The sequence below is a fragment of the Miscanthus floridulus genome, chromosome 7 (genome assembly GCF_019320115.1).
Source record: "Miscanthus floridulus cultivar M001 chromosome 7, ASM1932011v1, whole genome shotgun sequence".
NCBI classification, from domain to species: Eukaryota; Viridiplantae; Streptophyta; class Magnoliopsida; order Poales; family Poaceae; genus Miscanthus; species Miscanthus floridulus.
In genome coordinates, this window is record NC_089586.1 from 15332808 (window position 1) to 15360687 (window position 27880).

General features: G+C 43.1%; 4 protein-coding genes across 7 annotated transcripts; 1 reads left to right on the plus strand and 3 right to left on the minus strand.

Moving 5' to 3' along the window:
- Positions 1 to 11762: 11762 nt before the first annotated feature.
- Positions 11763 to 16330, minus strand: LOC136466587 (PRA1 family protein H-like). The gene is made up of 4 exons (XM_066465035.1): positions 15882 to 16330; positions 15651 to 15790; positions 12423 to 12494; positions 11763 to 12338 (listed from the first exon to the last, which is right to left on the minus strand). Exons 1-4 carry the CDS (start codon positions 16328 to 16330, stop codon positions 12244 to 12246), a joined length of 756 nt encoding a protein of 251 aa, XP_066321132.1. The 3' UTR covers positions 11763 to 12243.
- Positions 16328 to 20899, minus strand: LOC136466585 (uncharacterized). Of its 3 annotated transcripts, XM_066465033.1 has the most exons (8): positions 20786 to 20899; positions 20199 to 20590; positions 19574 to 19696; positions 18484 to 18663; positions 18313 to 18394; positions 17209 to 17273; positions 16882 to 17117; positions 16328 to 16461 (listed from the first exon to the last, which is right to left on the minus strand). In XM_066465033.1, exons 2-8 carry the CDS (start codon positions 20493 to 20495, stop codon positions 16362 to 16364), a joined length of 1083 nt encoding a protein of 360 aa, XP_066321130.1. In that variant the 5' UTR covers positions 20496 to 20590; positions 20786 to 20899; the 3' UTR covers positions 16328 to 16361. The 3 variants fall into 3 exon arrangements, with proteins under 3 accessions (XP_066321130.1, XP_066321129.1, XP_066321131.1); XM_066465032.1 differs by lacking the exon at positions 20786 to 20899 and having other exon boundaries at positions 20199 to 20772; XM_066465034.1 differs by lacking the exons at positions 16328 to 16461; positions 20786 to 20899 and having other exon boundaries at positions 16553 to 17117; positions 20199 to 20772.
- A 477-nt stretch (positions 20900 to 21376) lies between these two features.
- On the minus strand, positions 21377 to 22069 carry LOC136462660 (protein RESPONSE TO LOW SULFUR 3-like). Its single transcript, XM_066461728.1, has one exon. The coding sequence runs from the start codon at positions 21898 to 21900 to the stop codon at positions 21580 to 21582; it is 321 nt and encodes a 106-aa protein (XP_066317825.1). The 5' UTR covers positions 21901 to 22069; the 3' UTR covers positions 21377 to 21579.
- A 1884-nt stretch (positions 22070 to 23953) lies between these two features.
- LOC136466588 (uncharacterized) lies at positions 23954 to 27819 on the plus strand. 2 transcript variants are annotated; one of them, XM_066465036.1, is made up of 7 exons: positions 23954 to 24180; positions 24273 to 24451; positions 24563 to 24618; positions 25868 to 25982; positions 26439 to 26561; positions 27087 to 27258; positions 27372 to 27819. In XM_066465036.1, the coding sequence occupies exons 1-7, from the start codon at positions 24073 to 24075 to the stop codon at positions 27555 to 27557; spliced, it is 939 nt and encodes a 312-aa protein (XP_066321133.1). In that variant the 5' UTR covers positions 23954 to 24072; the 3' UTR covers positions 27558 to 27819. The 2 variants fall into 2 exon arrangements, with proteins under 2 accessions (XP_066321133.1, XP_066321135.1); XM_066465038.1 differs by having other exon boundaries at positions 24052 to 24180; positions 24265 to 24451.
- The last annotated feature ends 61 nt before the right edge of the window (positions 27820 to 27880 follow it).

Sequence of the window (27880 nt, forward strand, 5' to 3'; positions counted from 1 at the left end):
CTGTTTGTCAGATTCCAACGGTTATGACGCTGACCGGACGCAGCAGCTTGAACTGATCGGACGCTGAACCCCCAGCGTCCGGTCGTTGTCAGTAAGGTACCGACCTCGACCGAACGCGTCCGGTTAAAACTGACCGGACGCTGGAACCTCAGCGTCCGGTCGAGTACAGTAAGGGTTGAAACCTGGTTTTCCTCGACCGGACGCGTCCGGTCCACCTCGACCGGACACAACCAGCATCCGGTGGTAAACCCTAGCCACTGTACCGACAGTCAACGTGATCGGACACAGGCAGTCAGCGTCCGATGCTGCTGGATTCAGCGTCCGGTCACTGGACCGACGCTGGCATCAGCTCTGTTCTCACTTCTATCTTCTCCACCCTTGCTCCAATGTGCCAACCACCAAGAATTTGCATTCGGCGCAATAGAAAATAGGCATTTCATTTTCCCGAAAGCGCCGAATCCCGCCGAGGGACCCAAACCCATCTCAACCCTACAACCACCTTGTGCATATGTGTTAGCATATTTTCACAAATATTATCAAGGGTGTTAGCACTCCACTAGATCCTAAATGCATATGCAATGAGTTAGAGCATCTAGTGGCACTTTGATAACCGCATTCCGATATGAGTTTCACCCCTCTTAATAGTACAGCTATCAAACCTAAATGTGATCACACTCTCTAAGTGTCTTGATCACTAAAACAAAATAGCTCCTATAAGTTATACCTTTGCCTTGAGCTTTTTGTTTTTCTCTTTCTTCTCTTCAAGTTTAAGCCCTTGATCATCTCCATGCTATCACCATTGTCACGTTATGATCTTCATTTGCTTCTCTACTTGAAGTGTGCTACCTATCTCATGATCACTTGATGAACTAGGTTAGCACTTAGGGTTTCATCAATTCACCAAAACCAAACTAGAGCTTTCATACATTCAGTTGGTTTGCCGCTAGTGTCCGATCCAGCGTTCGGTTGCTGCTGCTGTTGCCGAGCCTCTGATCGGAGCATCTGGTCGCTTTTCGTCCAGCGTCTGGTCTAGCGTCCGGTCACTTCTGTGAGTTCATTTCTTTGCGATCTTGCGTGCGGCTTGGTTCCTATCTTCATGCTTGGACTTTGCTTGATATCTTGGGTCTTCTCTTGTGCTTCTAAGGTCTTGCTTAAGGTGTTGATCATCGGATCATCACGTCGCCTTTGTCCAAGTCACGTCCTGCATCCTATTGAACTACAAAATAATTACTTGCAAATTCATTAGTCCAATTTGGTTGTGTTGATCATCAAACACCAAAATCCAAAGTAAATGGGCCAAGGGTCCATTTTTCGTACAATCTTCCCCTTTTTGGTGATTGATGACAACATGACCAAAGCAAGCAAATAATAGAATTTTGAAATTTAAAAACTACCTACTTGCTAGGATGCAATGCAAGGGGCAAGATTATATGATGCTAAAAGATACTACTTGTAAGACTATATAGAAACTTATCTTGCTCTTGCAAATGTCCCCATGTGGTATTATGGATTTAAGCCTTGCTTCCTACAAGTTTTCCCATTACTTAGGCTAATCCATAATCCACTATCCTTCTTTTCTCGGACCATACTACAAATCAATGCTTGCTTTTGGTCCTCTAAATTCTCCCCCTTTGGAATCAAACACCAAAAAGGAAGAAATTAGTAGCACAAGGGAGAGTCAAACTTTGTGATCCTTTGTGTGTAGAGTGAAATAGATCATAAAATTTGACTCTCACATTATATAGACAAAGCTCTCCCTAAATATATGCATACATATGATAGAGTGCAAAGCATATGCATAATTGGCAAATTTTTGCTCACAGGAATTTAATCTATATAATGCATGGAGAAAGCATATAAATATCAAAATAAAATCAACATAATGATATTGGTTTAGAAATACCACATGCGGAAACCAATTTGATTTCTACCACTTGCAACTGGTGGTGGATCTTTAAAGTATGATGCTTAACTCCGGGGACTCTATTTTCCTTGCAATGAGACTACTACACACATGATAAGCTTGAAAAAGGTGTTAGTCTCAAAGCAGTCAACTTGTAGAGTAACCTCCCCCTAAATTTGTGCACACAAGTATGGAATACTTGTTGGAAACATGCACATTGATTTTAAAATAAAAAATACCACTTGAAAGATGACATCACATGAATGTGAGAGTCATTTTCGAAGGCGATATTTGGGAGAAATTATCTACAATTTGGACTTTAGCACATATTAGATGAACAATTGAAGGACAAGCTATGTGCGTCTAGTCGCATTTTTGCCGCTCTGAAACCTCTCTGTACTCGATCGGATACTACTGTTCTACGTTCGGTCGGTTTGCCACCAGTGTCTAGTCCAGCGTCTGGTTGCTGCTGCTGTTGCCGAGCCTCTGATCGGAGCGTCCGGTCGCTTTTCGTCCAGCGTCTGGTCCAGCGTCCGGTCACTTCTGTGAGTTCGTTTCTTCGCGATCTTGCGTGCGGCTTGGTTCCTATCTTCATGCTTGGACTTTGCTTGATATCTTGGGTCTTCTCTTGTGCTTCTAAGGTCTTGCTTAAGGTGTTGATCATTGGATCATCACGTCGCCTTTGTCCAAGTCACGTCCTGCATCCTATTGAACTACAAAACAATTACTTGCAAATTCATTAGTCCAATTTGGTTGTGTTGATCATCAAACACCAAAATCCAAAGTAAATGGGCCAAGGGTCCATTTTTCGTACAATCTTCCCCTTTTTGGTGATTGATGACAACACGACCAAAGCAAGCAAATAATAGAATTTTGAAATTTAAAAACTACCTACTTGCTAGGATGCAATGCAAGGGGCAAGATTATATGATGCTAAAAGATACTACTTGTAAGACTATATAGAAACTTATCTTGCTCTTGCAAATGTCCCCATGTGGTATTATGGATTTAAGCCTTGCTTCCTACAAGTTTTCCCATTACTTAGGCTAATCCATAATCCACTATCCTCCTTTTCTCGAACCATTACTACAAATCAATGCTTGCTTTTGGTCCTCTAAATTCTCCCCCTTTGGAATCAAACACCAAAAAGGAAGAAATTAGTAGCACAAGGGAGAGTCAAACTTTGTGATCCTTTGTGTGTAGAGTGAAATAGATCATAAAATTTGACTCTCACATTATATAGACAAAGCTCTCCCTAAATATATGCATACATATGATAGAGTGCAAAGCATATGCATAATTGGCAAATTTTTGCTCATGGGAATTTAATCTATATAATGCATGGAGAAAGCATATAAATATCAAAATAAAATCAACATGATGATATTGGTTTAGAAATACCACATGCGGAAACCAATTTGATTTCTACCACTTGCAACTGGTGGTGGATCTTTAAAGTATGATGCTTAACTCCGAGGACTCTATTTTCCTTGCAATGAGACTACTACACACATGATAAGCTTGAAAAAGGTGTTAGTCTCAAAGCAGTCAACTTGTAGAGTAACCTCCCTCTAAATTTGTGCACACAAGTATGGAATACTTGTTGGAAACATGCACATTGATTTTAAAATAAAAAATACCACTTGAAAGATGACATCACATGAATGTGAGAGTCATTTTTGAAGGCGATATTTGGGAGAAATTATCTACAATTTGGACTTTGGCACATATTAGATGAACAATTGAAGGACAAGCTATGTGCCGTGCTCCTAAACAATTTTAAACCATGTAGGATTGCTCCAAGGAATAAGAATGAAACTGAGCAAGCCTACCATATGAAAAACCTAGTGTATGCATGACAAAAGATATAAGCATGCAAATACAAACCTAGGCATGATTAGTAACTAGATGCTAAAAGATACCAATTGTAGGAAAATTTAAATCTAATACAATTGAAGCAAATAGAATCTAGTTACCTAACATGGGAAGGGGAATTTGGGTCCATAGTATTCACTAACCCACTTGGCAATGATTTTATCCATCATAATGCACCCCATGAAATGCATCCAAACTTTGCCAAGTCTCCAAATTCCCCGAAGTCCATCGGACTTCACTTTCCTTTCGGGATCCAAACCTTCTTGGTGCTCTTCATGTTGGAAATGATTTCCTTCGGCACCCAAAAGCGTTTGACCCCATTATTGGCTTGCTTGTTCACCTTGGTGGCCACCACCTTGTCATTTTTCTTATTCTTTAACAAATATGGTGTGGAGGCTTTTTTGTACACCTTGTTGGTGTAGGTGTTGGAGAGCTTGCTTGTTTGCTTCTTCTCTTTCTTCTTTGCTCCTCCCCCATTCTTTACCTTACACTCATAGGACTTGTGACCTTCCTTGTGGTACATGTAGCAAACCATGGTTTGTCCTTCATCAAGCTTCTTCACTCCCTTGACGGTGTTATCTTGATGAAGTTGGACTTGCTTCGCCTTGCCTTTCACTTGAGTCAAGTCCTTGGTGAGGCAAGCTACTTCTTGCTTGAGTTGCTCATTTTCCTTTGCAACCTCTTGTGTGCATGTATCTACAACAACTTTCTCAACACAAACTTGATTGCACAAAGGTGAGTGTAAACATAAATCATTACAAGAAGTAGAGGCATCCTTTTTAAACACGTTAGAACTTTTCCTTTTAGATGTCTTAGTGGGAGTTGTACTAACGGCTTCAAGATTAGCAACCTTTTTAGTTAGCTCATCACAATGTTTGCACATGGTTTCTATTTTAGCAAGCAAACTTTTATAAACATCTTGTGAGCTAGCTAATTTTTCTTTTAATTTTTCATTTTTCTTTACAAGTTGCTCATCATTGATTGTGCATGCATTTGTTGTTGCACTAGCCTCAAGTTGCTCAATTTTAGTAGATAGTTGAACATTAAGATTAGCAAAATTCTAATATTGTTCAAGCAAAGTTTTGTATGCTTCTTATGAACTATCTAGCTTTTCTTTTATTTTTCTAAGCTTCTTTTGTTGACTAGTGCAAACTTTAGCATAATTAAGGTTTTATTGCACAATTTCTTCATAAGAAGGCATTTCATCATCACTATCACTCTCACTAGAGGATGAGCTTTCATTACCTCGTGCCATAAGGCACACACGAGAAGAGCTTGATGATGAGTGCTTACGCCCTTGCCTCTTGTGATGATGTTCTTCTTCACTTGAAGAATCATCTCATGATCTTATTGATGTGAGGGCTTGGTTCTTGCACGCCTTCTTCTTTGTCTTGGGTGTGGGCTTATTTGGACAAACCTCAACAAAGTGCCCTAACTCACCGCATCCATAGCATCCTCTCTTTTTTGCTCATTTCTTTGATTGGTAAAAATGAGATCTTGAATTTGGATGGGCACACCCTTGACATTGAGCTTTTAGATCATCTTCTCCACCTTGTTGATTAGTTTGATTGATTCTTCATCAAGGTTGGAGGTCAAGGAGGAAGATTGATCATCATCACTTGAATCTTCATCTTCATCATCATCCTCATCTTCTTCTTCATATTCACTTGAGGAGCTTGAGCTTGAGCTTGTCTCAACTTGCTTGCCCTTCATCTTCTTTTTCTCACCACATGCGAGAGCTTTGTCTTTGCTTGATGAAGAGGCTTCTTCTTGACCCATCTTGCGTGACATTTCAAATGCCACTATCTTGCCAATGACTATGGTCGGGGTCATGGTGCTTAAGTCCTCCATGTTGTGAAGGATGGTGATGATGCTTGCATATTTCTTTTATGGTAGCACGGAGATGATCTTCCTCACGATGTCCGCATCATCTAGCTTTATTAATCCTATAGAATGGAGCTCATTGATAATTAGATTCAAACGAGAGTACATATCACGAACAAGCTCATCATCATTCATTTTGAAGGAATCATATTTTTGTTTAGCTAGACAATGTTTTTGCTCACAGACATTACTTGTGCCATCATTGAGCTCTTGGAATTTTAACCATATTTCATATGCCATATTTAAAGTGAATACTTGGTTAAACACATCCAAGCTAAAAGATTCAAACAAGCAATTTTTAGCTCTAGCATTATAATGAATTTCTTTTTCATCACTCTTCATGGGTTTATCGGGATTCTTAATGGGTTTCATCCCATCACGAGTGATTCTCCAAACTCCCAAATCAACCACTTCAAGGTAGCAAGCCATTCTAGCTCTATAATAGGGAAAGTTAGTGTCATCAAAGTGCGGAAGCCTAGAGATATCCATCTCAATCAGTCTAAATAGCGTCGGCTCAACGGTGGTTAAGCCAAAGGTCCAAATTGAGCCAACCGGCTCTGATACTAATTGAAGGGGGACCGTGACGCCTAAGAGGGGGGGTGAATTAGGCAACTTAAAATTCTAACTCTAAACTATGACCACTTTTTCTAACCCTAGCAAAACCTATGTAAAAGATAAGCTATCTAAGTGTGCAACTACGGTTTTGCTAGTGTGTTGCTATCTCTACCGCAAAAAGAGTAATACAATCAATGTAAATGCGGAAGCTAAAGAGCAATGTAGATATATGCAAACTCCCATCGATAACTTTGGTATTTTTACCGAGGTATCGAGAAGCGCGCAAGCTTCCCCCTAGTCCTTGTTGGAGCCCCTCGCAAGGAATCCCTCGCAAGGGCCAAGCTCCCAGTCGGGTAACTCCGTGGATAGCCTCGGGCCTTTCCCACGAGTACGTGGGTCTCTGACGTGCCTTCCGGCAAGCCTCTCCCGGATGCTCCCCGCCATCTTCACTATCAAGCTTCCGACCAAAACGCCGCAGGCCTTGTTCCCTCTGGTACACGATGGCGGCCACACCACAAACGCGGTTGGTGTGATCTCGCAAAACTACAAGCCCCTCCGATGTACAACAATGGTGCGCATAAGCACCGAGTGGTAAGAGGTATGCAAACCTCACTAAACACTAGGCCTAAACCTAGAGCAAGCATATAAGCGGTGGTCTAATCAACCTAAGCACTTCACAAGCACCTATGCTAATCATGTAATGAAACACTAAGCACTATGCAAGTGGAGATCACTAAAATGGTATATCAACACCATTGGTATGTTTCCTCAGCTCCACTCCACTAATTTGGCCGGTTGGGGGTTGTATTTATAAGCCCCACTGAGAAAGTAGCCGTTGGGGACGAAATCCCACTTTTCTGCTATTGACCGGACGCTGGAGTCATCCTGATCGGACGTGTCCAGTCGTCCCGACCGTTAGAGCCGCGAACAACTGATCGAACGCTGGCAGCGTTCGGTCACTTGCCACCGGACGCGTCCGGTCGCATTTCACCACTCTGGAACCTCTCTGTACTCGATCGGACGCTGATGTCCTGTGTCCGATCAGTTTGCCACCAGCATCTGGTCCAGCGTCCGGTCGCTGCTGCTGTTGCCGAGCCTCTGATTGGAGCGTCCGGTCGCTTTTCGTCCAGCGTCCGGTCTAGCGTTCGGTCACTTCTGTGAGCTCGTTTCTTCGCGATCTTACATGCGGCTTGGTTTCTATCTTTATGCTTGGACTTTGCTTGATATCTTGGGTCTTCTCTTGTGCTTCTAAGGTCTTGCTTAAGGTGTTGATCATCGGATCATCACGTCGCCTTTGTCCAAGTCACGTCTTGCATCCTATTGAACTACAAAACAATTACTTGCAAATTCATTAGTCCAATTTGGTTGTGTTGATCATCAAACACCAAAATCCAAAGTAAATGGGCCAAGGGTCCATTTTCCTTACACACTCCATATCATCACGTGACCATATTGGTTCATCGATCTTGACTTCACATGCTCTTCACCGTTGCTTCGGTCCATCGGTGCCAAGTCATCACTCAACTTACCCTTCACACTTACAACCGGTCTATCGAGCCAAGTCATGTCTCGATCTTCACCTTGATCACATGACTCAATGTCATGTCTAATGTGCAATGAGCTCCTTCATCATCACATGTGTGAGCTTTGCAACATCTTCAAGCCATCTTCACCGTCGTGTCATATGTTGCTCACACACATGTACTTATGGACTAATCGCCTGTGTATCTCACTCAAACACATATTAGTCCACCTAAAGTTGTCACTCAATTATTAAAACCAAACAAGCACCTTTCACATGATCTAATGGACCTATTCTACTTCTACATGAAAATTATAAAAAGTAGGTGTCAGATTATAAGAATCATAGATGTGATGTCCTCTTGTGTAGGTTTTAGAATTTTTTGTATATATACGAGTTTAAGGTAGGAGTGATAAGAATGCAAAATTTAATTATAAACTAGCATAAGATGATGACAAGGAACATTAAAGCTGAATTACTAGTTTTCTTTAGAACATTCTCCCAAATATCATACACAACAATTATTACAAATAATATGTTGCCAATTTAATTATTTGTTGTGCTTCGTCAAAGGTTTTTGCTTAAAAAGAATGTGAAAGTCTTATGGCATCCCCCTTTGCCTAACTTATTTATTTCTTGAGAGTACTTGCTTGGCCTAACTTGAAGATGAGTTCTTGTACGAAGAAGAATGGGAAATAAAATGGCCCAGGGCTTTCTAAAATCTCTACATCATTTTCTCCACTATCCTTTCAATGTCTCACCCCCTTAACTACCACATTAAAAGCTTTTAACCTCCCTTAAATATCACATGAGACATGCCATTAGTGACAGAAACCTAAAATCCTCAAAGGATTTTGCATAGTAGTACATCATCACGGGAGAGTACGAGTTAACAAGGTGCTCATATCTTTTAGTTAAAGTATGAAGATCCTCACCTTCTTATATAATACCTCCATTCTTATATGTATGAAGATGGTTAGTTCTATTTACATCTAATCGGCTTCAAACAAAGAATATCGAAGGGAGTACTAAATGAAAAGGAACATCAAGACCAAGACAAAAGGGCAATGGCATGGTATATATTTGTATTTTCTTTGCCAGTTTAATTACTTGGCGCTTGACCTAGATAACTGGGTCATTATCAACAATTAATAGCAAATGTAGCTCCGTCAAGGTTGATTGTGGCATTGGGAAAGCTAGTGAATAAGATTTAGGACATCCATAGCAAAAATTTAAGGCAATGTTTTGTTGGTAGGGAGTAGGTAGCTAATGATCGGAATAGGCCTATATATTCTACTACATGAAAGTTATACGAAGTAGGGGATGATGTGAATCATAGACGGGATCCAATGGTCTGTGTTTGTCCTCTTGTGTAGGTTTTAGGAAAAAATTTTAATATGTGAGGTAGGAGTGATAAGAGCACAAAATCTAATTATAACCATGCATTTTTAACTCACCATGATATACCTAGCTTATGAAGGTAACAAGAAACATTAAAACTAATTTACTTGTTTTTTCTTGATCAATCATGAAATATCTACAAATGGATTTACAAATATATTGCTAAAATTTATTCGATGTGCTTTGTCCATAGATTTTCCTATATGTATGATTCACAAAAAAAAGGAGCGTGCAAGTCTTATACCATCTTGCTTGCCTAACCTTCTTTGTCTTGAAAAGATCTACTTGGCTAACTTGAAAAGGAGTTCTTGTACTAAAAGCACGAGAAAAAAAAGACTTCGGCTTTCTAGAAGCTCCGCATCATTTTCTCCACCATCCTTTCATTCTTCCATCCCCCAACTATCACAAGACAAATTTTACATCCCTTAACCATTACATGTGACATGCCATTAGTGACAAGAACCTAAAATTCCCAAGACAATTGCACAGCACAATACATCATCGACAGAGAATAGTCAACAAGATGCTCATATCTTTCAACAAAAGTTGCATGGATTTGTTTCCTCTGGAGCCCAAAAATTGTGATGCGTTTGGGGAGAATCTTGGTCACATGGGGAGACAGTGACGCACAGGAATTCCTTGTGTGGGCACGACACACGCAACACGATTGCTCCATGGGCCAAGGAATAAGTGTGAAATGAATGTGATGCTCTCCGCCCTTTGTGCACGGGGTATTTACGGGTGTTGTGACAGTGAGGTGTTTATCATCCATCCGCCTCTATGCGTCGGTTGTTAGAAATAAGCACTGCCCCTAATATGAGGTTGAACCCACGACTTGAGAACTCGTGCGTCCTCTCCTAACCACTACACCCAATGTCACTTGTGACTAAAAGACACGATTTCGATTGAATTGGTTGCCGGACGCAACAAACAAATAAAATAAAATAAGATTATTTATTATTTATTTATTCCATATATAAAGAAGAATATAACGTGTACTCTCTCCGTTCTAAAATAAGTGTCACTATGATATTTTGTTCTCGTGCCAGTCGGATTTATAGAAAATATTAGCAACATTTGTATCTCCAAATAAGTTTATTATAAAAATAGATTCAATGATCTATCTAATGATACTAATTATGTAATATAACATTATTATTTATTACATATACTTATCAAAGTTAAAAACGTTTGATTCCTTGATAAGCGAGAATGGTATTTATTTTGAGACGGAGGAAGTATGCCTTTGCTGACTCGTAACTAGGGATGAAAACGGATCGGATACGGACGGATATCACCGATATTACATTTGTTTTTATATTTCTGTCCGGATTCGGATTCGAATACGGATAGTGTCAACTATGTCGGATAGGATACGATTGGATATCGACATCATAAATATGCGATTTGAGTATTCGGATACGGTATCGGATGTTGGATATCCGGACTCGGATACGGATAGATCTCAACCCCTTTAAACGGATTCGGTTTCGAATACGGTCGGAAAATATCCGTACCGTTTTCATCCCTACTCGTGACAGCATCCTGATGGACGTGTACACTCACTCGTACATGTTCCGGCAGGGCCAAATTTGCATCCATGATTTTACGCAAAAGCCTGAACCTAAAGTGTGATCAGAAAATGATGGCATCGTATATTTGGGCTTTTTGGGATTTTAAAAAAGAAAAGAATGCGTTGGAAAGACAGGTACGGGGTCGTTGATGCTTGTTCGCGTGCTCTCGAGGGACACGTGAAAAAGAAAGGGTTGTGTAGGCACGAGTGCCTTCTGTGTCAACACGTATCAGTATCCAGCTGGAAATTCATCGGACGAGTGGTTTCTGGTTTCTGGTTTCTAGTAGAATCTGGTTGACGGAATAATGACGGTTATGGTGCATCAAGCAAGCGTGTAAATAATCAGATTTATTTACTCGGAGATTTACTCCCACCGTCCAGAATAATAATCGTATTTGACTAGGGAAAATATAATTTTTGATCAACAATTAGTTAAACTATTACTATACTGTAAGAGAAATTAAGGACCAAACCTACTTAATATGATCAAATATGCTTGTCATTTCTGGAGAGAGGAAGTAGTATTGAGTTGTTCTTTCACTTGGTACTTTGGTAAGTTTTTTGTAGCGTGTTTTGTTGACAGAGGTTCATCAGCTATATTGTCGTGTCGTGTGATGATGTGCTTGTGCTTAGGGATGAAAACGGTACGGATATTTTCCGACCGTATTCGAAACCGAATCCGTTTAGAAGGGTTGAGATCTGTCTGTATCCGAGTCCGGATATCCAACATCCGATACCGCATCCGTATCCGAATACTCAAATCGCATATTTATGATGTCGATATCCAATTGTATCCTATCCGACATAGTTGACACTATCCGTATTCGAATCCAAATCCGGACAAAAATATAAAAACAAATGTAATATCAGTGATATCCGTCCGTATCCGATCCGTTTTCATCCCTACTTGTGCTATGCAATAATGCAAATGATGAAATGGCAAGTGAGAATCGTAGGTGCACTTCTTGGCCGGGCCAAAACAAAACCTTGGTAGGCTCAAGCTCATGATAATAACAATCAGATAAAATACGAGTGCTACAAATGCCGATCACCCGGAACTTCCGGTGCATAGATTTCTCTTTCTCATCTTGTAATAAAAAAATGTGAAGTGTTTGGGTCGGCCAAGAATAAAGGTGAGTGTGAAATGAATGCGATGCTCTCTGCCATTTGTGGGTCGTCTGGCCATGGCCCCCATGAACCAGTTCATACAACAAAGACAGGACTGAACAAAGATGTCTACCAGCGAATGGATTGCACGCATCCACGCAAGAATAAAATGAAATACCATCTGGTTATCTTTCTGAAAAAAAAAATATAAGTGTATGCCTCTTCGAGTTTTCATGACAGTATGATAGTATATATATCCTGATGGCCGTATTCTACACTCGTCCATGTTCGCCTCCTCAACATGTACAGCTGTTCCAATAACCAGAAGACGTTTTTGGAACCATCAACCATGCATCATCTCGATCCCATGTTGTAGACAGCCATGAACATCGCCTGTAGCCCTGTACTGTCCGGCATGTTAACCTAGCTCCGTCTCGGCTGCGCCCTCCTGTTCTTATTACTGGGATCTGGTAGACTTGAAGGAGTCAACTTCCGAAGCGAGGCGTGCAACATCATCACTGCAGTACAGTCATAGCACACCGTGTTGCTCCGAGAACCAGGGGAAATGACAAGGAATGGGACAGAGCCTGGAGGTCACTTACATGCATAGCTCAATCCGATGGCATACACGAGAGCAAACTGTAGGTTGCAGACGTACAGTAGTATAGCAGTAGCTGTTATAAGAAACAAAACAACTAGTCATTAGTCATTACAATATGACAGGCGTGATTCATGAAACGCAGGAATTTCATAAGATTCATACAGGAATTTCACAGGAATTAGTTCATTTTCACATGAAAAACGTAGGAAACGTGAAAAATTCCAGCGTCCCAAATGGGGCATAAAGCTGATTCAAAAGGGACAAAACCTTAAAAGCTGAAAAGTGCAATATTAGGGTGAAAAACCAACAGAAGACCTAGCACCGTGTCGAACAAAAGTTTGAAGTATCCCAAATCATGCCTTAACATAGAACAATTACAAGTCATGAGCGGAATGTGTGGTCACAAGCATATAGTACAGAAACTTGTATACTCCGCTCTATTTCCTAGCAGTAAAAAAAAACATATACAGGAAAAAAAGGATATACAAAAAAAACTGACACCAGTAACAGCCAGGTTACCAGTGGCTACCATTTTCCCTTACAGAAATATTGCAATGAGAATCTAAAGCCTGTCAGGCCAATATTTCCTATCATTTCCCCCTAAAGGCATGGTTAGCCAGAGTAACTAGCAGGTTATCCCTGGTTCCACCAGTTATTTCTGGTGGTATGGAACAGGTTACTGGCAAGACCCAGCCAGAAGATGTCTGCAGGATGCTAGTGAGTGGACTCTTGGTACACTCAGAGAAAAAAAGAGCGCTTGTGAGTTCGTTGCTATCCCAAAGCAGTGGGAAAAAAGGTCTACCTGCCAAGCTATTATAGATTTCCACCCAATTCAATTCAAAAACACTAGAATATTCATACCATAACAGTTTCTGTAACATTGCACAAACAAAGTTACTTATGCTACAGTTAAAGTTATTTAAGAAAATACAAAATTGCAAAGTTGTGAAAGAAGACTATAAAGATTAATATAATTGGCTGGAAGGAACACTAAGACACGTAACCGATAACCAGCTGGGTTGCGTTCCAGCTCAGTTCTAGTGGAATCTTGGTTGGCCTAAAGGGCAACTTTATTTGATGTTCTAAAATAGAAAGGTGTTTTTTCTTTTTCTTTTTGGTTTGATGTCATGGGGTTTCAATAAGTAGCATAGCTTCATCTTCCTGAAGTGCCCTTATGGACTTAACTCATTAGATGTATGATATACTTTACAAGAATCAATCTCTTTGTCCTTTGTTTAAAAAGATTTAAGAAGGGGTGGATTATATGAAACAGAATAACAGATTAGTAGGGGGCATGTGAGAATCTTGAATTTTTCTTAATAGTGCACAAATTTAAAACACAAATACAAAAAATAAAAGGGAACCAAAGTATAGATATAATTTTTTAACACACTGTACTTTTCCTCCTAAGAGCACATGATCCGGATTATTTGTGAGCGGGATGATTCCTGTTTCAGGTCTCACCTGTCTAGTGTGTCTCTGAAGGGGTTGCAGCCATCATGCCGAGTAGCTGCCCCAGGTCCAGCAGAGTTAGCAGACTAACGCCCCCTTTCACCCACCCCACAATAAGGGATATGAATCGGGTACAGTTCAATATGCTAAATTTTCGAAATATGGCAATATTCATAATTCTAAAAAAAATAGTGTGATATTTTGAGATCTTTAAATAACTCATGATGAACTACTAGATAGTATAGTGAAACTAAAGGCACGGAGAAAGCAAAAGGAGAAGTAAAGCCTATAGGCTTATTTAATTAGCTTGTCCTAAACACCATGCTTGTATTTAAAAACACCGAGGGAGGATATCATGGGCATATTGGTGAGACATAAATGGGTGTGTTACATGCACATAAATATAAATATATTCCATCTACAAGAAATTGCCACGACAGTCAGGTGTTTACCAGTCCATTTAATGCTTATTAAGGAAGCGAGAAGAATCGGGTGCCACTTCAATCTGCTAAGATTTCTAAATAGGGTGATATTTAAGATCTTTAAATAACTCATGACAAACTGTTACATTGCAGTGGAACTAAATGCAGGGAGAAAGTAAAACAAGAAGTACCAAGGCCTAGAAGTTGACCACAGATATGTCAGGCCTCACTCTGGTCGCTGCCCCCATTTGAACACTATCCATTGCTTCTAGTTTCTACCATCAGCCCCTTTTTCTTGATTAAATATATGATATAACATTAGACTACAATGCAATATACTGCAACACCTTGGTGGACCCTCGTTTCCCACATGCCAAAGTTATAGTTTTAGATGGGAGCATTCATATAATTTCTCATCAAGCAGTGAGGCTGTTTGCCCTCTTTATATTCATAATAATGGTATGGAAAGAACATGTTTTGTCATTTTCACTATAGCATATACAATATAGGCTACCTCACGATGGCAAATAGAAGATTTCCCCTAATCAAACAAAACAGAACTATAAGTGAAAGTAAACCTTGTCGTATTTCCCATCTTATTTATATTGATTATTTTCTTCTGATGTATTAAGAGAGCTCAGCAGATAACTTCCACATTTTAAGCAACACATAATAGTCCATAACTAAGAGACTCTGCAGTTTAGTAAATACATTTTCTAGTTGGTACAGAAAACATAATATACCGTTATTCATTTACACCATTCTACTATATAGAGATCATCAAAATGGAGCTTTAGACCTGGATATGACCCATGGAAGGAAGAAAAAAAATTTAGAGCAGGATATACTGCAAGGGAGTTGAAAAGGTTAATGTCCTTTGGAATATTCATGAATAACAAGAATGTCTTGAAGAACATAAGGTAATACACAAATTCATCAGAATTTTGTTATGTTCAGAGCTTTACGTTGAACGAATTGGTTGTACTGAATGGAGAGCAAATGGTCTAAGCACATTTTTCTAAGCGGACAACATTTTGTATGATAGATTACAGGTCTTCTGATCTTAAAATTGCATCAATCATGTCCTTCGCTCCACTTCTAGCCGTCTTAACAAATTTTGTAGCAGCGTACATTGTGTCAGTGAGCTACTAATAATTTTGTCCATATTTGCAATATTTCAGGTATTGGAATTTGCAAGGTGTTCTTTCTACTCATTCCAATTGCAATCTCATGCAGTGCGTGTAATCATCTATTTTGATGTTGCTAGCGCCAGAATCCCAATTGTCACTTCAGAGTTCAGACGAGAGAAAAAAATATCAAGCTAAGTGTTGGGCAGGCAGGAACATCATACTCACCAATCTGCGCACAGTGCAGCAGAGCCTGGGCAACCCCCGGAGCTCTGGTGGTGAGGCCCCAATGGTCCCGGCAGTAGCGCACGCCCTCCCAGACGGCGAGGCTGGCCAGCATCCCCAGCAGCGCCATCGGCATCCGGTAACTGCCCACACAAATCATCATTCATCAAGGTAGCTGCTTCGAGAATCAAAGAAAGTGAAGAAATGAGATGGGATACAATACTAAATACATACAGGCAGCACGCGAAGACGAGGATGGTGAGCGCGGCGTAGTTGCGCGCGTACCGGCGGACGTTCTCCTGGACGCGGAGCCTGGCCTGGGTCGGCGTGGGCGGCCAGGAGTAGGACGCGGCGCCGGGGGGCCCGACGAAGGCGAGCGACCAGGACGGGGTGGGCGCGGCCAGGTCAGCGGTGGAGAGGCGCGCGAAGGGGTTGAGCGCGAGGAGCGAGGCGAGGGTGCGCGCGAAGGCGAGGACGTCGGCCGCGACGCCGGAGGAGGCCGGGCCAGCGACGGGACTGGCGGCGGCGGAGGCAGATGTGGAGGGGGCCGAGGATGACGAGGGCCCTCCGGTGGTGGAGTCGAGTAGATCGAGGTAGCCGCTGTCCCGGAGCCAGCGGTCGAGCGCGGGGTCCGGCACGCTCAGCGACAGCGGGTTCGGCTTGAACGACGACGAGGCCGCCATTGGAATGGAATGGATTTGCCGCCACGATACCTCACCAGAGGATTAGCATGTCCCTCTGCGTGTGGGCCCAGGAGAGTCCCCACTCCCCAGTGGCCCAGTTCGCAGCCAAACCAGCTGAGTGTGAGCAGTTGCTGGCCAAACACAGTTAGAGCACCTTTTAGAAAACAGAAATTTTACGTGAATTGCACAGAAATTTCACAACAATCAGTTACAATTCCGAAGGGGGTGTTTAAAATACCCATGGCTTCTTAAGTTTATTCAAATGAAATTTCTAAAAAAACATAGGAGAAATAGTACAAAAATATGGCAGCGGGTATTTCATATATTCTCCTACAAATCCATCAATGGGGTCACATACTCACATACAAGTTATTTACACAGAAACGTTTGCATAATTGGTACACAAAACCAAGTTTCTGTTTTCCTATGAACTTATGAAGTGCTAGTACAACTGCTTTCAAACTGATATCTTTTTGTTTATATAATCTCAAACTGATATCTTTATGAAAACGACGACATGGAGCAGCAAAACATACAGTACAATTGCAGACCTAAGGATCATCAGCCGGTTCTGGCCTTCTGTTCTAACGCCAGTCTGGTACGGTCTTCGACCCCCTTTAGGGTCATAATAATAATCTTCTGGGCCGCTCAAGAGGCCTCTGTTGAGGCGGCTCCGAGGTGCGCCAGTTTCATTGGTACTGCTGTAGAGGTTTCTATGCAGATGGTTCAGCCGTTCCAGCTCCTTTTCTTTGGAATGCACCTCAGTGGCCAGGATTTCAGCTTGAGCCTACATGAGAGCAAGAGACAGAATTAAGTTTGAGAAGGTAGGAGCTGCTACCCTTCACACAAGACGCAAAGGCCAAGGATATAGAACGGACTTGCTTAGCTGTCAACTGCTCGATGAGGCTATGTAGTTGTCTCTCCAGGACCTTCTCTCTTTGTGCTGCATATGTAACAGAAAGGACCGCTAAAATTCATAGATTCACATAACAGAAGAAACAAATATGCAGCAGGCATAATTGTGCTAAGGTGTAGGATAATTGCTTTCCCTATTTATACCTTGGCAGAGCATCACAAAATTTCTTAGAGGAGCTTTATGAATTAGAGAGAACTAACTTTGTTAAAGTTCCAAAATGAGAAACAATTTGCTATCACAAATTCACAACACCATCTATTCATTGCCACTTAACTAGGAACTGGTCACTTATGGTACCACCACCACCACTCATTCAGATAGGACAGTTGGCCACCGCAAAATAGTGTCATAGAAGGCAAAATTCCGTAATTCTAGGGTGGAGAGATCTTACTCCCTCCAAACATGAAAACCCAAATTCAACAATCGGAGTAATATTACTCTTAGAAACATGAGGTGTAGCCATGTAGGACATGAACATCCTGGATGCCCAATTAATGTGCCCATATGGTTTACGTTGAACCAATATGATTTCTAACAGGGTAATTTCAAGAGAAATGCCTAGTTCTTCTATGCCTTCAAGACTGAGAATTTAAAAAGAAAACTTCTCCCTACCAAGTTAACCAATAGAAATTGAGTGCTGGGTGCTGTAAGTAAGCAATGATCTTCTAGTATACATAGCAGCAAGGCTCAAACAAATATAACCATTCTGTGTTCTTCCAAGATTCAGAATATACTATATCTCTTAGCAGTTGGCTTTTTTAAATAAGGCTTTAGCAATTAAAGAGATGACCAATAAAAAAATTTGCTAAACCGACTCATAAAAAAGTTAAATCTGTGATTAGAAAAGCATTTCATATGATGCAAAACATTGGAATTATTTATGTTATATTACTCATGGTTTGGCGTCTTTTCTCGTTCACACGAAACACAAATATAACTGGCATTACTCGCATAGGCACTTTTGGCCCCTTCACAATCACATGTTGCCAAAAAAAAAAAAGAATAAGCAAGGGGAATCCAACATGTAATCAATGAAAATATTGACATGCGGAAAAGTATAAAGTACCAGGAGTGGGTTTCTTTAAAGATTCTTCTTCAACCACAGACCACTCTTTCTCTAATGTTTGCACCTTGTTATCCACTAGTTCCTGTGAGGTGAGAATAATTATAAAAAAAAAAAGACTCCAACGTTGCATTCAAAACACAGAACATAAGAAGAGTCCAAAGAATAACATACCAGCTCCCTTTTCTTGTCCTCCAAATCTTTAGATTTAAGATTGATTGCTGATTTAGCTTCCAGTAGAGCATCTTCAGTTGTTCCAGAGGCTGCTGTTGATGCTTTATGTTGAGCAGCCTCTTGCTCCTTCAGAGCATTTTCAAGCTGTGTCTTTAAATTATGCTCTGTTACTTCCATTTCCTGAAAATTTAACATATTCTATTAAAGTGATGTGTGGGGCGGCCCTATGCTTTGCATGGAAAAAACTATATGCAGAAAGGCAAACATAAATAGCATTTCAAAGGATACCATTCAAGTGAAGAGTACGAGTTAATGAACATCATACATACATGGCTCAAGCATTAGAAAGCTCCACACAAGCTGATTGTGACTTCCTGATACTCATTATAGAACAGGACAACATGGATTCCTCGTAAATGAGTTTAAAGTAATTCCTTACTGATGCAGAGTCAAACTCACAATTTTGTTTTAGGGTATTCATGGCCTCTGCCTCAATGTTCAGACAAATTTATCATTCTTTCAACATTATGATGCAGTTTTGCAAACAGAAACAATAACAATATCACCATGGTTTACCTATCAGAATCGGTCAACAACCTTCAACGTAAATCTTTTTCACCATTAACAAACCACATGATTGAGGAGATATCTAGTAACCTAGTTCTTTCATATTTTAGTGTACTTCTTGTCCACGGTATCTTACATATGCTTAGAGAGTACTAACCTCACAATAGGAAAAACTGATGACAGTTACTCCCTCTATCCCAATATAGAAGTCGTTATAGAAAATGCGTGCAACATTTATATCTTCAAATAAGTTTATTATGAAAGTATATTCAACGATCTACCTAATGATACTAATTATGTATTACAAATATTAATATTTTATATATATATTTGGTCAAAGTTAAAAGTGTTTGACTTCTCGAGAAGTGAGAATGACATCTATTTTGAGACGGAGGGAGTAAGTAACATGAAAAAAAATGTAATATGCATCATGTGCTTAGTAACACCTGCTTTAGAAGAGTATTAGATAGTGGATAATGACATAAGGTTAAAACGGGGTTGTTAAAAGGTAATGGTGGTGTACCTCCAGATTACTCTGAAGCTGACTGGCCTCCATCTGCTTTTCCTGAATTTTCTGTTTACACTCTGATATAGCTTTCTCATAGGCTGCATTTTCTTCTTGGAGAGTTACTTCTCTTTGCTGGGTCTACAGAAAGTTTACAGGATCTGTTATAGAAATCTGCAGAGGAACAAACACCCAACTCCCAAGTATCCAAGTGCGAAAAGAAACCAACTGTAAGTTTCAAGTAATCAAATGCGCAATATAGTTGAACTGCAACAATCCTTGTGGTAAATGCACCAATAGTTTACTTGTTATATCAGCTGATTGATTTAGAAAATTTACCAATTTTGCAGATTGTTGAGAAGTACAATGTCCATATGCGACTAGTGTCCCTAGAGAATTCACACCCTAATAAATATTGCCATCTCCCATTCAAAAGGATGGACATATACAAACATCATACCTAACTAGATCCAAATCCATAAACTAAGCTTAGCCAGATCAAATGGGGCTGCTACAACTTAGTTTCAATACTGCTATTCTCCCATTAACGATTATTATCAGGATGACTTGTCGTGCTAGAGGGCATCAAAACGTCCAAGAGGAGGAACACAAAGAAAAGGAGCTTAAGCAAAGGGTTGTGCACCTGCTCCTTGGTGGAGGAGTGCGCGTTGAGCTGGAGCGCGAGCGCGGCGGAGGACGCGAGGGAGTGGGCGTGGAGGTGGGGCAGGCGCTGCGCGACGTGCGGCGGGGGCACCCGGAGGCGTAGGTCCTGGATGGCGCGGCGCAGCGAGGCCGCCCGCGCGTCCAGGTCGGCGGCGCGGAGCCGCTGGGCCGGGGTCATGGCGGCCGACGCCGCGGCGCGCGCGTCGTCGTCGGCCTCGTCGTCGCTGCCGCCGGCCCCGCCGACCACGTCGGCCGCCCACGCCAGGATCCCCGCCATGGGGACGACCGGTCCTCCCTCAGGCGGGAGAGAGCAGCTCGGGATTTCGACGAGCAAGCGAACGCGGATTCGGCTAGCGCCGCCGAGGAAGGTTGCTGCAGATTGCAACTAAGATGTGAATGTGATGAGGGCGTATGCAATGGTGGTTGATGGCTCTAGTTTTCCCCCCTCGAGAGATCAGAGACTAGGGATTTTAGAAAGGGGACCGAATGTTTGGAACGTAAGCGAACAATTCGTAAAGAGAGGGGGAGAGATCGGCAGGGAGAATAATAGGGAGGAGAGGAAGTCACCTCACAGGCTCGCCGTCGCCGGCAGCAACTACCGGCGTCAGCGTGGAGGGCGTGGCGCTGCCGGGCCGCCGGCGCGTGCAGCGACCGATGCAGCCGGCGGCTAGTGGGCTACCGGGCTCCTAGCTAGGCCAGGAAGCGAGCGAGCGATCGTGAGGAATGCGTCGGCATATTGGGCTGGGCCGTATCCAGTCTTTGGACAAGGCCTAAGGAAAGTGCGCCAGGCCCATTCCTGCCAGGGATATTCCATCCATGATTCGGGCGATTGTGATTCCCTCCAATCATTTCTTCTTCTCTCACCCCGCTCGAGAATTTTAATGCAACATCCACAGCACTAGATCCACGTCGCAGTCAGTCCGCAAAAAATGTGGCATTTCGAGAGAAAATGAAGTGCAATCAACGGATCTGAAGTTCTGACTTTTGAGCTACTGCTCGAATCACAGCACAGAAGTCGGGGCGTCAACTCAACTCCTGCTGGCTTCTGCAAGAACAAGAAGGCAGCAATAACGAAGGAATTTTCACAGTAATGGCACGGAAATTTTATAGAGATCAATTCAATTTTTACAGAAGAACCAAGAACATCAGACCAAATGCAGTAATCCAATCCTGCTTGATTCATTCAGTTGTAGATTTGATTTGCCTCACAACAGTCAAAGTCAACTCTAAGTTTACATGCCTCTGCACTGCAAAGACGACGCCTGCAGCAATGGCACCGCGGGATGCCGTGCCGTCGACGACGACCAAATGGAGCCATCCCGCCGCACTGCACGCTCTAGCTACTAGCCTACTATAAGGATCTATCTGTCCGCGCGGGCCCCGCGCGCGGCGGCGAGCTCCGCGGCGAGCGCCTGGACCTGGGCCTGGTAGGCGCGCGCGAGCTCGAGCGCCTCCACCTCGGCGTCGCCGAGCTGCTCACACAGCCGCTCCTCGGCCTCCTCCGCCGTCTCGGCGCGCCGCCGCGCCGCGCCCAGCTCCAGTCGCAGCGCTGCCACCTCCCGCTCCAGCTCCGCGTTCCTCCGCCGCAGGAGCTCCGCCTCGTCCACGCCGGCGGCGCTCTTCTTGTTAACGCCCGCCGACGAGGACGGCGCCGCGGTGCCGATGGAGATGGACGGCGCCATTGAGAACGATTGGATTTTGATGGGATGGAGTCCGATCGGGCTGAAGGAGCGAGAGAGAGCTTGGCTTGCGGGAGGACGGGACAGGAGGTCGCAGCCGCCGCGCCCGCGCGTTGGTTGGTTTTTTGGTTGCTCTGCTGATGTGGCCTCGTGCTGGTGTATCTTGCTGCGAAGGGGGACGGGTTATTTATCGGTGGGGTGAGGGCCGGGAAGGCGTCCAGGTGCAGTGCACCGGGGGATGTGAGTGTGTGAGGACGGGAGCGCTGACGCGGGAGGCATCAGCAGTGACCCAATCGGCGGACGCTGACCTGTGAGGTGAGAAGCTTCGCGAGGCCGAACCGCCAGCCAGCCGCCAAGGATGGCTCGTCGCCGCTCAGCGGTGGCTGTGGCGACGGGCGAGCAGCCGAGCACCACCTGTGGTTGAGCTTGAGCAGTGGATTCGGCAGCAGGCCGGCGTTCCGTCGCCGCTTCGGCCCCTTCGGCGCGCAAACGGTTTCGAAGATGCTCTGCCCACGGCCCCACGCCACAAGCTGGTCGACACCTCGCGCCAACCCTGTCGGTTTCCAATTTTGGCCGCGACATGCAATGGAGGTATAGTAAGTATGAAGCATTGAAGCTGGTATCTACGCAAGTTGTGGCATACTTCGTTGTGGTATAGTGAGTGGCCAGTTAGGCTTTGCCACGGGTGCCTAAAATTAGACGTGGCAGATTATGGTCAGCAAACCAAACATTTTCTAACTTTAGTTTAGTTTTGAGATCTAAAGCTATAATATGAGTGGGCTAAAGAGCTAACTTTGGACCACCTGTCCGGAGACTTTAGCTCTAAAGTTTAGAGGACAACTAAATAAATATTTATTACATTAATGGTTGAATATTTTTTATAATTAACTTATTTGAAGATATAAATGTTCTTGCTATTTTCTGCAAATCTAGTCAAATTTAAAAAAGTTTGACCTGCACATAACCTAAAATTGACACTTATTTTGAAATAGAGTGAGTAATTATAATTTAATCGACACTTATTTTGGAATAGAGTGAGTAATTATAATTTTTACGATATATCTAGAAACATGGATGAGAGAGAATAGTCAATGCATACTTCTCTTTCTGTGCATCCATTTGTGGTTGATAAAAACATAATAGAATTTCTACATCTCACTCAAGTGTTCCAACACTCAATTCTTCTCTCTTCTCTTCCTCTCCCTCTCATCTTCTCCAAATTCAACGGTCTTAGTAGAATTTTTTTGGGGAGCCAGGCAGGCTAGGTGGTGGGGACGAGAGAGATGGCGGCGAGGCGGAGGTGGCGGTGACGCCGCCAGAGCGGGCAGAGGAGGAGGCAGCCAGGCCAGGTTGGGGCGGAGACGACCATGGCCATGACGCGCAGCAGGGGAGGTGAATAAGAAGTGGAGCTCCGACGAGATCCTAGCATGACGCGGCGGGACGATGGGCGGGGGGTGGTGGCAGCGCGTTGAGAGGAGGAAGAAGACGTGAAGAAAAAATCGAGTATCGTGAGCAGCCAAAACAACGGAGTGTTCTATAGACATACTTAAATGTAATGTCATGTGCTGGTATGTCTCTTAGAGATTTTGGCTTTGTACTCTCGCGCTCCACCGAAAAAAATGCAACTATAAGATTCGTACAAGTCGAACTAGTTTAATTTTGACTAAGTTTATGATGAGTAGTATTAATATTTGTATCTTCAACTAGATTTACTATGAAAATATATTTTTTGATTGATTTAATTATACTTATTTTATATCATAAATACCAATACTTATCTTAGTAAAACTTTAAATCGTTTGACTTCCGAGAATTGTATTCGCGAAGGGATCCACAATTGCCAATTGCGGACTTGATACAGGATCCACAAAAATCGAACGTATGAGCTTAACACACTCCATTACATTTAACTTTTCCAAAGGGAGAAGGAAGAAATCAGCAGGAGCACATTCTCCTTTTCGACTCCAGTTCTACCCGAGCCATCGATCTAAAAATCCAACGGCCAGGAACGCGCGCGGTCGACCCATGGTGAATGGCGCGGGGAAGCGAGACGTGCACGTCGCACCGCCCCGTTATCGCCGTGCTGCTCTGGTCCGCTCCTCTTCTAGAGGCGCACGCCGCGCCACGGCGAGCCACTCCACTCCCACTACGCACCGGCACCGGCACGGCGGCGACATGCTCCCGCTCATCTCTCCTCAGCGCCCTGGTGCCGCGCGGCTCCGCGCCATCGCCAACGCAGGCGCCACTGCCTCCGCCACCGCCAGGCCGGCCGTCATCCTCCCAGTTGAGCCCCCTCCCTCCCCTTACCCCCATTCTTCCTCTTGCTTGCTCGCCCGTGTGCGTGACGCGCGGCGTGTGTCGTCGTAGTGGCGCAGGGGCTCGGAAACAACACGGGCGACTACGCGCGGCTCGCCGCGGCGCTGCGCGACGACCATGGCCTCCCCGCGGCAGTCGTGGCGCGGGTCACCCGCCCCGACTGGCTCCGCAACGCCGCGGGCCTCGCCGACGCCAGCTACTGGCGGGGCACCCTCCGCCCGCGCCCCGTGCTCGACTGGTGAGTGCTGACCCCTCCCCCCCTTCCTCGCCGGCGCCGTGGTGCTCCGCCAGGGTCAGTCAGCGTCGTGACCGGCGTTTCACCAAACACCTTGCCTGCATTGCGCTGCAGGTATCTGAAGAGGGTGGATGACGCGGTGTCTGAGGCGAGGGAGCTATGCGCACCAGGTTTGTCTTGCACTCCCCCAGTCCTAGAACAAATCTAGAAATGCTAACGTTCCATTGGTGGTTAATGAGCAATTAATTACTTGCGATTGCAACAAAGCAAATTAGTTTGTGATGTGTTCATGTCTATCTGGATGAAGGTTTTGGTATATAGGATACTAAGTATACCCCGCGTGTTGCCACGGGATCTTCTTAAAAATAAATCTGTTATATACATAACATTACTATAGGTATTCTGTATAATGTGTATACATCTATATGAATTTGACTTGCATGTTATTTTATTGTATGACAAAAGGGTACCACAGAAGCTAAAAGACAAGTTTTATAGGACGGCGATTAGACCTGCTATGTTGTATGGTGCAGAATGTTGGCCTACGAAAAGACGACATATTCAACAGCTAAGTGTCGCGGAAATGCGTATGTTGCGTTGGATTTGCGGTCATATAAGAAGGGATCGAGTTCGGAACGATGATATACGTGAGAGATTAGGGGTAGCGCCAATTGAAGAAAAGCTTGTCCAACACCGGTTGAGATGGTTTGGACATGTGCAACGGAGACCTCCAGATGCACCGGTGCGTAGTGGAATCCTAAGTCAGGATAGTAACGTGAAGAGAGGCAGAGGAAGACCGAAGTTGACTTGGGTAGAGGCAATAAAAGGAGACTTGAAAGGATGGAATATACCCAAAGACTTAGCCTTAGATAGGAGTGCTTGGAAGACAGCTATTCACGTGCCTGAACCTTGATTGCTTCTGTTGGGTTTCAACTCTAGCCTATCCTAACTTGTTTGGGACTTAAAGGCTTTGTTGTTGTTGTTGTTGTTGTAGATCTAGTAAAAAATCGGCAAGCTAATTGAAGAAAAACCAATAAAATATTTGATTGCATTATAGAGGAATGGGTGATGAAACAAATAGCGTATGTAGATGACTTGTATGTTAATAGATTAAAGATTTAAAGTATTTCACATGATAGAGATGACATGGATATTTTTTTTAATTAATAAGTGGAGAATGATGTGGACACCTTGCATGATGAGATAGAACATTTAGTGATGTCACTTAGTGGGGAATGATGTGGACACCTTGCATGAAGAGAGAAATCATCTAATGGGTTTTAACTTTATAAGAGTTATAGATGCCGTTGAACAGTCGAAGGCCATACATTACCTACTCAAATTTACTTGCTAACAATGCAAGTGATAAGCTGTTGAACAACATGAAATTAAGAAGATTATACCCTTTGCTACTTGCAGGTAGGAAGATATCATTGATAGGGCATTCAGCTGGGGGCTGGCTCGCGCGCGTGTACATGGCGGAGTTTGATGCTTCCGACATAAGTTTACTGCTCACCCTTGGCACTCCTCACTTGTATGGTTTCTTTTCACACGCTTGTTGTGTGCTTGTACTTAGAGTCTGATGGTGGTCATCCTTTCCTTTTCCTCAATCATGTTTGAAGTGAACTAGTCTATGATTAATGGCTTAATGTTTATGCTGGTGTTTCTTCTAAAACAATGGGTGTGGTTCTTATCTTGTGCATAGGAAACTGAAGAAAGTTGACTTTACTACTCCCTGTTTGTACCATTGGTAGACAGTATGCTAGGTTAAAGATCGCCCAACCATCTTTCTCCCATTTATACCTCTGCAGCTATACACAATCTAGCTGTAAATGAAACTATTGAATGTTAGTAACTCCTGCAAGGCTAGAATTGCCACTCGATATCATGTTAGAAATATTGAAAAGCATAGTTTCGAAATCAAATGCAGAACGTACCTTTGTTTTATTTGAGTTTGACCTCTTTCGCCTTAATTTTCTCTAATCATTAGGCCTCCTCCAAAAGGTGTACCTGGGGTAATTGATCAGACTAGAGGACTACTGAACTACGTCGAGAAGAATTGTGCTCCAGCAGTTTATACGCCAGAATTAAGATATGTGTGCATTGCTGGAAGGTACCTTTCTTCAGGCTAGGATTTCAGGGTCTTGCTGCTTCCACATTGATTCACTATTAAACTTTTTTTGGTTTGGATTACATTGTTACCCTGAGGATGCATAACTGCTGAAGCAAACCTAGTATTATGTTCGGGAATGCTGGTGTTATCAGTGTTAACTTCATCAAAGAAAGATAATTTAAGTCAAGCTGGCTGATTTTTAGGTTGGCTAAACTTGTCAATTCGTCCTGAAGTTTAGTCCCCATAGAATATACATTTTTCTGATTTTGATGTTTGAATAAATGAGATAGGTGCAGTGGTGTTATCTGTGTTAACTTCATCAAAGAAAGAGGATTTAAAAAGTCAAGCTGGCAGATTTTTTTGGTTGGCTAAACTTGTCAATTCGTCCTTAAGTTTAGTCCCCATAGAACATACATTTTTCTGATTTTGATGTTTTAACAAATGAGATAGGTGCATATTCCAGCATGTCCTTGTCTTATGACCACATACGTTCATGTGTCATACCATCTCTTTATTGTATCGCAGGTACATTCAAGGTGCTCCTCTTCTGGGGAACTCTGCAGCTGCTTCCGATGAGATCCTTGCAGTTGACACCCCTTCAGAAGGAGGTGAGGCTGTTATTATGAGTAGCAATGACAAATCTACTCCGTCAAGTGTCACGTGGAGAGCCCGGTTCGTCGGGCAAGGGTACAAACAGGTAAAACTGTAAAACACTTCATTTCTGTGGGGAGGGAGGATTTTATGGTTCAGCTAAGATAATTTGCGAATCAATTGCGAAACAAAACCATTTGACATCAAATTCACAACTAGGTTTGCGGCCGAGCGGATGTGTGGGGTGACGGCGTTGTTCCTGAAATGGCAGCGCATCTGGAGGGAGCACTGAACGTAAGCTTTGACGGCGTGTACCATTCTCCTGTAGGCTCTGATGATGAACAAAGGCCCTGGTATGGCTCTCCGGCAATCCTCAAGCAGTGGGTGCATCACCTTCTCACCTGAGATGGCATACAAGAGCTAGCTGCCAGAACAGAAACTGGAATGTGTCCTACATCTGGCATGCCACCAGGCCCACCAAAGGGGAACTTTTTCTCGGCCTAAAATTGAGGGGCATGATATATAGCATAGTAAATCCTGAAGGGGGCAATTGTGTGTTGTCAGCTTCTGTAGACAATTTAACCTGGGGGCAATTGTGTTGTCAGCTTCTGTAGATATTTTAACCTGAGGTCATTTTGTCCAGAATAATTGGACATGGTATATTTCACTCCTTTGTCAACGCATCAGACAACTAGAATTTCTTACTGTATGTATAGCGTATTGCATTC